At 40.2% G+C, this 14,737-nt stretch overlaps 1 protein-coding gene across 2 annotated transcripts in view; it reads right to left on the minus strand.

The window, feature by feature from the left end:
• LOC122798172 (MDM2 binding protein) overlaps positions 1 to 14,737 on the minus strand; it is a 983,220-nt gene that overhangs the window by 836,173 nt on the left and 132,310 nt on the right. For both annotated transcript variants that reach the window (XM_044066913.1, XM_044066912.1), the window contains exon 4: positions 8,727 to 8,867. In XM_044066913.1, coding sequence (XP_043922848.1) covers positions 8,727 to 8,867 — 141 coding nt within the window. The remainder of the gene's footprint in view (positions 1 to 8,726; positions 8,868 to 14,737) is intronic.

Genomic DNA, 14,737 nt, shown 5'->3' on the forward strand with positions numbered 1-14,737 from the left:
GAGCGGTTTTGCGTACTGAGCAGCGTCGGGCAGCGCCGCCTAAACAGGTTTAAACTATTCCAGGCTCCACAAAGTCTGCTCTTCACTTTTTCCCTTAGAACTGTTCAAACTCTCAAAGTAATCACTCTGTTCTCTTTCTAAAGCCCTGTACTTGCTCAGCTCTTATAAGGAAACACTAACTAACTAAAGCACTACACCCTCCTTGACTTCTCATAAGTATTAGGTTCCCGACTGGTCCTTCCTGATCAAGTGAAAAATCATTTCCCTTCCCTAATCTGATCAGTAAAAAAACAGTTCCTATACTAATCTGGTATGTCCAAGGGTCAGTTTCAAGGTTACTCTCCAGTCCAGCTGGTGAATCTGGGAATTTTGAGGCAATGTTACAATTGCCTTATGTACACAGACAACCCTCTCCTCCTTCCAACAAACTCTAATACATGTGAGAGATGCAGTTACACAGCCAAACTGGAGGCAGAGCTCACTCAACCCAAGACTGGCACAGTCAGTCAGGAGGAAAAGGTCTCACACAGACCTATTGCATCTGCATACCCAACACATAAACACACAAAAACATACCCGGAGGCTCTAAATAAAAATCTGCCTAAACAGCAAAGACCTCCTAAGCAGATATCCAAGCAACAGCCACCCCTCAACAATACCCACTAATCACATATCTCACAAAATCAGTGTGCCTCACAGTCACAGCCCTTAAGGCCAAACTACACACCAAATACACTTGTTATAGGGGACTCTATTGTCCGGCACACTGACGTCCCGTTCATCAGACTGAACAAGGAGAAGGTCACTGTAAGCTGCCTGTCGGGTGCCAGGATCCGCCACATAATGCAAGCACTCAGGTCACTCCAAAGCAAGTACAAATAGGACTCAGTCATTGTCCATGCTGGTGTGAATGACCTGAGACGTACCTCCCTGGACTACATGAAAAGAGACAGAGGAGGTCTCTGACCATGTAGCCCAGGCTGGTATGACCCTGACCTTGAGTAGTATCTTGCCCTCACCAAGAGTGATGCCACAGTATAAAGACAAAATGATCAGTTTCAACAACTGGCTAAAGTATTGGTGTCATTCAAAGGGGATCCAGTGTCTGTCAGCCTGGGATGACATGCTCGACAAGCCACATTGCTTCACTAGGGACGGCTTGCACCTGTCACCCTTAGGCTTTCATATACTGGCCAAGGCTCTTGCCACCCCCCCCCCATAGTGCCACCTCCATAGACAACCCAAGGATAAAAAAACTAAAGGTAATGCTACTCAATGCCAGAAGTCTAAACCTCAAGATGCACTAACTCGAGGCTCTCCTCAGTATGGAGAAAATCGATGTCTGTGCAGTAACAGAAACCTGGTACAAGGCTCCTGAGAGCACCCCAGCACTACCAGGTTATAAATCATACCATGCGTTTCGGCCCCAAAACTCAGACCAAAGCACAAAAGGAATGGGAGTATCTATATTCATCAAAGATACCTACACCTCCAGGTTAGTGGCACTGCACGAAGCATCGTAAACCATCCATGTGCAACTAACAGCAGGCAAAACTGCCTTTCAGTTTGTAGCCTGCTACAGAACACCCTCCCTATTACAGGAACCCCACTTGGCATTCCTGAGAACACTGGAGAATATGAAGGTCTCTCCAAACACTATGTTATTGGGTGACTTCAACTACCCAAACATTGACTGGGAAAACTACTCAAGCCCAAACACCCTCAACGGTTCCTTGAATTTATAAACTCTAACGCAATGGAACAACTGGTCACCACTCCCACAAGAGGGAACAACATATTGGACCTGGTCATCACCAACATGGAGACTCTATGTTCCACACCAGAGGTAAACCCCTCATTGGTAAGATCAGACCATAAACAAATGTCCCTGGACATCCATATCCAGTCCCCACCCCCAGCCAAGGAAATCACTGTAAAGAATTTCTCAAAAGCCAACTTTGCACTTCTCAAGACTGAGGTGGAATCCTTCAAAGCCCCTGGGCCAGAGGATAATACAGCCCAATCCGCAGAATCCTTTACAAATGCATTCTATGAGCACCTGCAGGAATGCATGGATCGTGCTATCCCAAATAAAACCAAGACTCACTCCTCCAAACAGAGGAGACCGGTCTCGTGGACCCCAGCCATAAATAAACTATACAACAGAAGGAGGAACTACTAACATGACAGAGCAAAATCCCAAAAAGGGAAGGCGTCTCTGACCAGTATTAGCAAGAAACTTCGATCCCTCATAAAATCATCAAAGGCCAGTTTTGAAAGAAAAATTGTCCTAGACACTAAAGATAATCACAAGGCCTTCTTTGGTTATGTCAGGAACATGGGCGGAAACTCCCAGATATGCTCTGAATTGTTGCATAACGGTACAAAATATACCGAACCTACAGACATAGCCAACATCCTGGCAGACAGATTCAGCGCAAACTCCCCCCCCAAAGGAGCAAATGCCTATCCCAACTGAATGTAACCTCCCTGACATCTCAGTTGCACAGGTGAAAGCTGCCCTCTCCAAAGCAAAAAACACAGCATCTATGGGACCGGACGGTGTCCCAGGCTGTGTCTTACATGAGTTCCAAGAAGAACTGAACCCTCACATTAAGTCACTGTATAAACTTAGCCTTACTACAGGATATGTACCCAAAGAATGGCGTACAGCTACAGTGGTCCCACTCCACAAAGGTGGTGCCACAACGGACCCCAGAAACTATCGCCCCATAAGCCTGACTAGTCTGGTCTGTAAAGCTATGGAGCGTATTATCATGGAACTCAAACAAAGACATTGGCAGCCTCCAGAAACTGGACCCTACCCAATTTGGCTTTGTTAAGGGCAGATCTTGCCTCTTAAGCCTAGTTGATTTCTTTGAAACAGTTACCAAAGCCATAGATGAGGGCAAGGTAGTCCACACAGCCTACCTGGACCTCGCAAAAGCCTTCGACACAATATCCCACTCGGGCATCATAAATAAGCTTATCAGCTTAAATATCAACCCCTATATCACAAGATGGGTTGCAAACTGGCTCAGAGATAGAACCCACATGGTCAGAATCGCAGGTGCCATGTCCGAATCCAAACCAGTTACAAGTGGCGTCCCACAGGGCTCAGTTCTGGGACCTCTCTTGTTCGGTATATACTTCTCTGAGGTTCAGGCTAACACGGGGGGATTATGGCTGACAAAGTTTGCAGATGACTGCAAACTGGGGGCCATAATCAAATCTCCAGCTGACACAAGCATCCTCCAAAAGGGTCTCACAGAGACACATGCTTGGTGCCAGAGCCACAGCCTCAAGCTAAATGCTAAAAAGTGCATAGTCATCCCCTTTGGGAAAAACAAGGTGCCCACAAATTACCACATAGGTGGTAATCCATTAAGTACGGAAGAAGTAATTAGAGATTTGGGGACCAATGTAGATAGTAATCTCTCCTTTGATAATCACGTTGCCAAAGTGGTTAGAAAGACCTTCTATATAGCCCACCTTATCACGAAAGTGTTCGCATCTAGATCAAGAGAGGTCATTGTGCCCCTCTACTCGTCACTCATCAGGCCCATAATTGAATACAATGCCCCTTTTGGGATGTACCTTACCCGACACCTGCAGCAACTGGAGAGACCCCAAAAGTACCTCACCAAGAGGATCATGGACTACAAACAGATGTCCTATGCAGCTCGACTAAAGAAACTCCAGCTCTAATCAGTTGTTTACCACCTACTCAGAGGCGATCTATGCCTGACGTACAAAGCCATGTCAAACCCAGAATTAATGGACATGCTCCACCTCAAAAAATCCAAGTCCTTTAGAGCTACACGCTCCAGGGACCTAAACCTCAGCACAAAAATAAATAGGACATGCTGGAGGGACAGATTCATTTCCCAGAGGCTCCCCTCATTCTGGAATAGAATCGCAGTTCATGTTAGACATAGCCCCTCGCTGACCCTCTTCAAGCGAAATCTGGACGCATGGATGGGAAATCGCAAATTCACCCCTGGGATCTCTTCTGTGTCCCTGCTAGACAGAGGCACAGTAAACTAATCTTAAAAGAGTACCTTCTGTGACCTACTTTACAGAGGCACAGTAGGCTAATCTTATAGGGAGGCAGAAGCCAAATACACTCTGGCTAGGCTTATAAATGCCCTAGGGCAGATAGCCTAGTATCTACCTATGAACCTATAATGTCCTTTTCTGGTTTTGTCAGGTATAAAATAATGTCATCTGCAAATACAGCTAGCTCTTCTTGACTACCATGTCAATTATATCCTTGAATTTCTGAGTCCCTTATTTTCTTTGCTAATGGTTTTACATATAATGCAAATAAAGGGGAGAAATGACACTCCTACTTGGAGAGGACACTACCCACTTTAATTTTCTCTCTGATCCCTCAAATATCCTCCAAATCAATCTTATAATTTTATCATGGAATGCAAATGCTTCCATTGCCCTGCTCATATACTTGCTCTAAGTGCTTTCTCTGCATCAAGACCCACCATTAACAGTGGGATTTTCTTACTTTCTGCTTCCCTCTGGATCATCAGTGTTCTGTTAATGCTGTCAAATGTTTGCCTACCCTCCACAAAACGACACTGATCCATATCTATCAATTGTGGCATCACTTTTGTCATTCTTTTAGACATTATAGATATATAAACATGTTATAATCATGGTTTATTATTGCAATGGGCCTGTAAGAAGCTCGACCTTATGTATCTTTATCCTTTTTCGTTATTACAGCTACCACTGCATTCTTCCAGGATGCTGGTATTTCTCTTCCTCAAAGTGCTGTTAAAACCTTCCAGATCTTTATCAGTTTTCTCCCTCCTAGCTTCCACACTTCCACAGGAATACAATCTATTCCTGAGGACTTTACTGTAGACTGGTTATACATCACCATTTTTATCTCATCTCCTCCTATCTTGTTAGTAATTGAGTTTCCTTTGTCTCTAACCATGCATATTTAATTCTTCCATAAACATTTCCATTTGCACCTTTTCTTGATTTCCATATTTCTCTGCTTTATACGGACTTTCATAGAATTTCCAAAATATTTCTAATACTTCTACAGGATCCCTGGTCATCTTCCTTGTAATAGGCTCCTTAAGCTTGGTGACCACCTCTTCTACTTTCTGTTGCCTCAGTCATTGTGCAAAAAGTTTTTGTGCTATAGAGTTATCATCAAAATACATTTGCTTAAAAGCAATCTTTCTAAACTAATGCATACTATCAAGGTAATCTCTTAGTTTCTACTTAACACTCTGCAGTTGCTCCTCTTCTTGTTTTGTGAGATTCCCCTTATTTTGCAATACTTTTAACATTTGTCAGTCCTTCTAAATAATTCTTGTTACTTCTTAACCATATATCCCTTTATTTCCACCCTATTTTTAAACTCCACTTGAATTTTATCCCACTCAATAGCTATATTTTATAAGAATTTTGTATCTTCTCTAATAGCTCCTGAATAATTTCCACTACTCATTCCTTAAATTTCTCTTTTTTCAACAGATAGGTGGGAAAGCTCTAGTGTCTCAATTTTTTTCATTACCAGGTGTTCTTATTTTAATTATTGGTGCATGATCTGAAATAGTTATTAGGTGATTATAATGACCTTCAATTAAATGCACATGTTCCTGTTAAATGTAAATTCTATCTAGCCTATTCCAAATTTTGCATCTTAGGGAATAATGTTTAACTTCACTCTGACCTCCTAGTACTGAATTCACATCTTCCATATCAAATATTTTCATAAATTTCTTTAAAAATCTACCCTCTTTTGTTACAATTTCTCTTCCGGGCCCCCTAGACAAATCTTCACTATTGCAAATCATATTCCAGTCTCCACTTATAAGTAATATTCCTTGCTCAAAGCAGATCTTTGTCTCAGAATTTTCTTACGCTCCATTATAGCAGTTTTTGGTGGAATATAAATACATGCCAGTGTAATCCCCCATCCTTGTGAGTAGCTCCTTAGTACTACAAATCTACCATTACTGTCTTTTTTATCCCCTTCTATTACTACTGGAGCTCCTATTACCATTAATATAAGTACATGCCCTATGTATTTCACTGAATAACCATCCTGAAAACCTTTATCAAATTTATGTTTAGTTCTCTTCAAGTGCATCTCCTGTAGTATGGCTACTTGTGCTCCACATTTTTTAATATAGTTCACTATTCTTTTTTTTGTATTTAGCTGTGAGACCATTAACGTTTAAAGACATTATAGAAAGCATCATTTTCTTGAGAGATTATTATTCATACATTTTATTTATAACAGCTTGTTAAATGTCTAGTTTCAGCTTTTGTGTTACATGCATGCACTGTTTGGCAGGATAATCCTTTATACAGTTGTTTCTTGTCATCTCCATTACACCCTATGTCACATCATACAGAACATATTGTTTTATCAAAAACTCTCAAACAAAAATAAACACACAAAATACCCCATCTAACATATTAACTTAATAATAACACACAAAAGTATGTACATCTTCAAATACTGAAGCTTTATCCTCCTAATAGGAACAAATGTTCTGAACTGACAGCGACAAACACACACATACACACACACACCTACAACAAAGGTTATCCAGGATAAGAAGCATGGTACAGTCTGTGGTCCTATTAAGTGCTGTCTGTTTTTGTCCTATCTTTATAGTTCTCTCAGCTGGATAAACTGTTGAATGCTTTCAGAAAACATTTACTCCGAGCCATTTCTCTTTATCAGACTGCCTGCTAAAGAAATGAGAACCAGACACAAAAGTGTTTACTACAAAAAAACTTATGATATTCAATATTATTTTTCATTTACTTGCTTTCTCTTAAAACTTGTTACTAGATTAAGCTAATGGCCCTAACCCAGTCATTCCCCTGTGCGCACTAACTTTTTTCTGTTATGTTCTTTTAACCAGATTTTTTTTCTTATATTGCAGTGGCTACATTTCTTAAAACTGAACAAGGAGAAAAAGAGAGAGAGAAAGAAACCAAGAAAAAAACAGGAGCACCTATTTTCATTAGTATCCCCATTACAAATAAAAAAAAAATAAAATTTACTTTATAACATGCAAAGAAAATCATGCACTATTTAAATAGTACTATTACGAAAAACATTGTTTTACTTACAGTTAACTTTTTCCCTTCTCTTCCCCTCTCCTGAGTAGTCTTCCAAACATTAATGACATGAAGTAGGGCATAAGCTTTAAAGTCCCCTACAAGTCTGACAAAGTCCAAGAAAGTCCAATATTTCCAGATTGTATTGTTCTGTTCCTTTTCATCTCCTTCTCCCAAATTCTGCCTCTGCTTCATTTCCAACATAGTCTTGATTCTTCTAGTCAACTCTTGTACCCTTTTCCCTCTCTCAAGCATTTTCCACTGCCACTGAAACACTGGAAAAGGTGCCACTGGCACAGTCTTTCTGTCGTCTTTATTACCAGATGAACAAGAAGCACAATCTCCTTCTGTTTCACAGCTTACTTTTTGTTAGACAAACTTGTATTTCTTCCTTAGCATGCACTTCATCAAAAAATGAATTTCTTCCTCCAGGGAAAATATTTTGAAGATAGCTGGGTACAGCAGTTTGAATCTCATGCCTGCTTCTCTATATTTCCTGAATAATGGGAAATTTACTTTTCTTCTTCCTGGTGTACAATGAGTTGTCATTCTCCACAACCACTGCGCCATCTCCCACTTTTAGTATTTTGTCCTTCTGCCCCAGTTTTGTCAGAATCAACTCCTTCTGCTGGTAAGATTGCATCTTTACTTTTAAAGGTCTAGGTTGTTTGCATGCATGCACGCACACACACACACACACACACACACACACACACACACACACACACACACACACACACACACACACACACACAGTGTGCCCTTTCAATTAAGGATTCCTGTTGTGGAATATCAGTACAGTTACTTACCTGTACTTTCATAAAATTAATACCATCTGTTCCTTCCAGCTTCTCGGCTATAGGAGAAAATCTTAGGTTTTCCCTTAAGTGCTTTGTCATCTAATTCTACTATTTTTTGGAACATTTCTTCTTGTGCAGTCTCATATTCAGCCAGCCTTTTTTTTCCTTTTGACCTCTGAGTTTTGTAGTTTTATCACCTTATCTGAGTATCTGTTTAAAGCTTTTTCCATTTGTTCCAGACTTTTATTGTTTGAGCTGACATACTCCATCAGTTTTCATTTATTTTAGTCAGGTCTTTGTGTCTTATAGTGTCCTTTAGATTTACTGGAAGTCATGTCTGGAGCTTACACTGCTTTTTGCCGAACAGCTACAGTACTTTTCCCAGTCAGTGTTTTCTTTTGCCACATTTTTCAGCTGATTTTCCTTCAGGTAGTCTGTATTTCTTTTTCCCTGGCATCCAGAACCATAGAGTTGTCTGACCTGAGCAGTGACCAAAATTCAACAGAGTTGTTTGACCTGACAGTTGACCAAAATTATAAGAAGGTAAAAATAAAATATCGGTAAACTTATTTTAGTAACAAATTGAAAAATGTTTCTTACAAAATTGACAAAATTTTGAAAAGCAGCCAGGAACCTTTTTTATGATTTTGCTTTGTCCCAAAATAAAAGAGACTTGGATAGTAAGCTGTTTTGCACAGGATTTTTGGGTAAAAAAGAGGGCTAACAACAGAAAGCAAATCCTACTATTAACAGTAATGGACTTTCTCTTGCCAGATCAAGTATTAGATATAAAAAGCAAAAGTTTCTTACCTCTGAAAGCATATTTTTTGCATGAGTCTCTTTCATTCTCTTCTTTGCCAGAGAAATAGCTAGTGCAAGCAATGTCTTCAAAGCATTACGAGATGAAACACTTTTTAAGCAGAAGTTTGGAAACTGAATTTCTGAAGCAAACTGAGAAAAAAAGAAAGAACCAATTAATAAATCTACAATTTTTGCTTAATTTTCAGCTATACTGCCCTCCCAAGCAGACTGTGATGGGCAAAGAATGCATACAACATTCATGTCTCAATAGAGCATGCTTCAAGAGTTTTCCATTTGACACACGTTTAAGGTTATGAGCTACTAACAAGTTTCTTCGTGCAATCCTTGGCCTCACTGTTTCAACTATCTCTCTTGAACAGTGAGACCGTGACCCTTTAGGGGAGCCCCAACTATGGAGATCAGACAACCAGGGAAAAACTACGTGAACAACCAAAAGGGGAAGGAGGGAGGAAATATGACTCCACAGATGAAGGAACACAGTCTTTTCGGACTCAGTCCCAGAACATCAACCAACTATAGGGCAATCACAGGATGAGGTAATGGTGGATAGCAATGTGCTTACCCATGTAACTGATGAAAGTGACAATGCTGTTAAAATACTGGTTGGTAGTGGGGCTGACTAAGATTTACAACTATTCCAGTGTACCCCTGGATACTAGTAGTGTAGATATATGTTTTAAAGGATTCTCTTTTATGCCTGACAAGAGGGCTACCTTAACAGAAACCATTATCAACTTAAAATTATATTGGAGGAAAATTAACTTGCTACTCATTGAACTGCCTGGTGTATTGAATGTCTTCAGAATGGCTAGTACTTTCAATCCTCCATTGCATCCCTTCTTAGCATTGTACGACGCTATTTGTGAACTTGACTTAAGGAAATATCTTAGTCATAACCGGAAGACTAGGATCCATAATTTAATGGAGGAGGAACTGGATCTGATTAACTTTTTGAGGGGTCAATATGTTCATATCATGACCCCAGTTAAAGGGGGCAGACTGATATTAAAGGACATTGACGATTATAATGATAGAATCTTGAGTATCTTAAAGGGCCAGGCATAAGTTTCTGCCAGCTAAAACGAACTTAATGTGGCATACCTAAATATTCATGCACAAATTAAAGATATGTTCACTGAAAAGAGAATTTCTCTGGATGAATTTAACTATCTTAACACTCCAGCACCAAGAACCCCTACTATGTTTGACATCCCTAAGATCTATAAAAGTATTCAGAATCTCCTGATGCATCCAACTGTCGATGGTAGGGCGTTTATTAATCAGTTCCAGTTCGCAGTTTTTGGATATCAAGTTGAAACCTCCTCTTAAGGATGAAGGAAATGTATTTAAGGACTCCTGGCAATTCCTGGAGAAAACAAACAGATCAAATTTGATAGTATATTTTTATCACCATCGACGTTAAGGATCTTTACAAGGTGATCCAGCATGAGTTTGGGGGGGGGTCTCATGGTTTGTGGATTACTTGAACAAAAAAGGTCTGGGGCAGGAGCAAATTAATTTGTATGAAGAACCCATGGAAATGATTCTCAAAAACAACTTCATTTGGTTCAATAGTTCCTATTACCTACAGAAGGAGGGAGTAGCTAAGAGGTCTCCAGTAGGATCCCTTTTCACCAATATTGTAATGCTGGAATGGGAACATCGATATATCCATGACTGTCCCTATCAAGCATATTTCAAACTCTACAAGCGTTACTTGGACAATATTTTTATCATCTGGAAGGGGAAAGAATTGAACATTGATGGTTTTATGGATTGCATTAACAATACAACCAATTTTTTTTTTTAACTTTTGCACATAATCATAATGATTCCTCACTCCCCTATTTGGATGTTCAACTGGTTAAAGATGGGGTCAACAACTGATATCTATCCCAGATCCATAGGAAGGCAACGTATTCTAACAGCGTATTGCATTTTTCCAGTTCTCACCCATTCTTTCAGAAAAATGCGGCTGTTTGGGCTGTCCGTATGAGAACTTTGGATTAGCAATTTGTGGAGGAATGTGGCATGATGAAGACTATGTTCCTTAATACAGGTTACCCTGAATCACGTATTGATGAGATGATACAGGAAGTCACCAATAAAAAGGATTTTGGGACATTTTGTGCTATTACTTAATAGAAAGACACAGGACCTTAGGGGAATGGGTCAGGAAGCAAACCTAAGTATCCCATTTCCAACTTTCCTCATTATTACATTTTGCTTGGACACTGCTGTTATTAGATGCATACTCAATAAGAACTGGGTCCTGTTAAGAGAGACAGATTAGATGGGGACAAAGTGAGTGAAGCACCTGCTATAGCTTTTAGAAGGGGACGTGCTCTTAAAAATATTTTTGAGGGTGGATAGTGTACAATGAAAAATAATTTGGGCATGTTTAAATGCGCCAGGTGTATGTATTCTAAATACATTCTTACAAGTAACAGATTTTTAATTAAGGGTAAATACGTAAAGATGTCTCACAGGATGGATTGTGAAGATCTATGTTGCAGTCTGCCAGTAATGTGAATGCTTCTATACCGGTAAAACAGAACAGAGGCTCTGTGAGTGGATTTAAAAACACATATGAAATTAAGAAATGTAAAAGTACTAATGCATTATTTAAGCACATCTTGGAGTACCCTGGGCATACTATTAAATTTACGGTGCTGCAGCACACCAGAATTGATCCAAGAAGGGGTCAAAGGAAAACTATTTTGGAAATTAAGGAAATACACTGGCAGATCTTTTAGCACGTGTATTTCTGGCCGTGATTAAATGAATAAGCCAGCATAGTTCCAGTTTTAAAACTCAGAGCATTCAACAGGTGAATCATCATTGCAATTTTTATTTTACTTTGTAATGTCTTTTTAGCAATGTACTTTTTTAGGAATTCTTTTTTTATCATTATGGTTGTGTAATCTATCTGGTATGAACTTACGTAAGGTATTGTCACCTTATTCTTATTCTGAGTGTTTTTATTGGATTTCAAAGACCAAGTATTTTGTTTTTTTTTTTTGGGGGGGGGGGCTGACTAGGCCATCATAAGTGGACTATCTGGCAAACGTTTGGAAACACAGAGTTGTCATACCCAGCTGATGTCCATAACCATTAGGGTGTCTGTACAATATCCCAGCTAACAAACTAAAACAAGAAGTTATGTACTCACCATAACATTCGATGTATGTAGTCCATCTCGCCTCACATTTTTACCCCTGGGTTCGGAGCCAAACCTCTGCTCCAACTCGGCCATACTCTAGCTCGAAGTCTTCAATTGGCTCGTGGCTAAGAGGTATCCCGTGCTGCAAAGCGCCTATCCCCAGATCTTGTTTACTGCAAGCTCACATACACACACACACACACCAACATGCTGAAAGGAAGAACCAACTCAACACATCAAAAGGAATGCTGAACACACAGACACGACCTCTAGGTCCTCCAGGAGGGGGTAGGTGGGAGGGTTAGTAAAAATGTGTGGCAAGATGGACTACATACATTGTACATTATGGTGAGTACATAACTTCTTGATGTTATGTAGTCCAATCTCGCCTACATTCTTACCCCTGGGACAGCATCCCTAGCACCTAAACCTTGGGTGGCTCACTGGAAAATACTCCTGAGCACTGTGGAACCAAAGGAAGATCTGCCTCTAAATATCAGATCCAATTTGTAGCGACTAACAAAGGTGTGAGGAGATACCCAAGTGGATGCAGCACAAATATCATCCATAGACATCTTAGCCTGAAAGGCAGTAGAGGTAGACACCGATTGTGTAGAATGAGCCTTCACTTTAAAGGGTAACTCCTTGCAATTTTAAGTATAAATGAAGGAAATGCAACTAGAAATCCATCTGAACAGAGTTATTGGAGCCCCTAGTTTATTGTCTGAAAACGATACAAAGAGTTGATCTGATTTCCTAATATCTTTTGTTCTATGTAAATAGAAACGCAATTGTCTGTGGACATCTAGCTGATGAAACGTAGAGAATTCAGAGAAAAACAGAGGCAGCTCAATGGACTGGTTGAGGTTGACCACCGAAGAAAACTTAGGCATAAAGAAAAGATTTGGACTCAGCGAAAAGTACAGTTTTGTACCTACCATAAATGTAGATGTTCGAGGATTCCATTGCTTGCCCCAGATGTCAGAAGACCCTAAAAAGACAAGTCCCAAAATACCTGCACCAAAAACATGTACAATATATACAACAATATATATACAAAAATATAAGCATGTAAACTCACCTACACAACTACCCCTAAACACAGAGGGAACATCTACATTTATGGTAGGTACAAAACTGTACTATGTTCCCATTGCTGCAGTCCGCAGAGGTAAGGGAGGCTGGCAAATCATAAAGAAGTAGGAGCTGACAACATGCCTTGCAAAACAGCTGTGGCAAAACCAGCCCTAGACTTAGAGTAGATAGGAAGGTGATAATGCTTAGAGGAAGTATGCACTGAACTCCAAGTAGCTGCTTCCAGAATATCCTTTTAGAAATGCAGTTGAAGTGGCAGTAGCCCTAGTGGAATGAGGCCTAATCCCAGCTGGAATCTCCTTGCCATGATGGGAATAACAAAATGCAATGCAAAAGCCAATCCACCTAGAAATAGTTTGTTTTGACACAGGCTTGCCCTGTGAACTCAAAGCAAAAGAAACAAACAACTGCTGAGACTGCCTAAAATCCTTAGTCCTGCTTAAATAATAACGCAATTGTCTGTGTACATCTAAAGTGTGCAAAATCTTTTCCCCTTTATTTTGGGGTCTGCATAAAACGTAGGCAAATGAATAGTTTGGTTTAAAGCCACACTAGAAACCACCTTAGGCATAAAGGAAGGATTATGATACCCTATCCTTATGGAAAATCAAAAGGGCTCCACTGCCATAAGGGCCTGCAACTCAGACACCCTTCTTGCAGAAGTAATAGCCAACAGAAAAGCAGTCTTCCATGACAAGTATTTCAATTCAGCAGTAGCTGCAGGCTCAAAAGGTTGTAGAGTAAGTTTTTCCAACACAAAATTGAGATCCCAAGCAGGAGTAGGATCTTATATTCTTCTAAGAAACTGCTTGAACAAAGGATGAAAACAAAGGTGGGTCACAATCATAGTGAGCTGAAATTGCTGCAGCATGAATCTTAATGGAAGAGAAGGACAAACCTTTGTCCAATAACTCAGTAAGATATTGAAGAGCCACACTCAAATTGGGCTCAGAAATCTCCAAATTGTTTGCTGTACTCCAAAATAAAAATCTCTTCCATTTTGTACTAGGTCTTCTAGCTTCCATAATCACATTTAAAACTTGTTGAGGAAGTTGAGACCTGCTGTGTTTCAACATAGAATATGCCAGGCTGTTAGATGAAGAGAGTGAAGCTTGACATTGAGCAGATGACCGCCCTTCTGAGATAACAGACGAGGAATCAGAGGTAAAGGCCATGGAGGCTTTACCAGACTCCGTAGTAGTGGGAGTGTTGCCGAGGCCAATCTGGAGCTATCAAAATCATCCTTGGCCTGTCTTGTCTGACCTTTAATAGTACCTTTGGAAGAAGAGGCAGAGGTGGAAAGGCATACACATGAAGGTTTTTCCAACTGAAAGACAGAGCATCCACTTTCCAAGCTGTGTGATGAAACCCCTTTGTGCAATACTTTGGCAGCTGGTGGTTTAGTGGAGAAGCGAACAGATCTATGTCTGGAGTTCCCATGACACTGTCAATTTCTGAAATACATGAAGATCCAGTTTCTGGGGATCCATGATTTGTCTGGGTAAAACATCTGCTAAGGAGTTCTGTGCTCCTGGCAGAAACCTTGCCTGAAGAGTTAGTTGCAAGCTTAGCGCAGTCTCCCATAAAATCATTGCTTGCCTGCATAGAGGATAAGAATGTGTTCCCCTTGCTTGTTGATGTACCACATGACAGTTGTGTTGTCTGTTAGAATCAACACCTGCCCTGGAAGAAGTAACTCCTTGAAAGCCATTAATGCAAACTGGACTGCTAACATCTCCTT

This window comes from Protopterus annectens, chromosome 3.part1 (genome assembly GCF_019279795.1).
Source record: "Protopterus annectens isolate FY-2018-M chromosome 3.part1, PAN1.0, whole genome shotgun sequence".
In the NCBI taxonomy this organism is placed as follows: Eukaryota; Metazoa; Chordata; order Ceratodontiformes; family Protopteridae; genus Protopterus; species Protopterus annectens.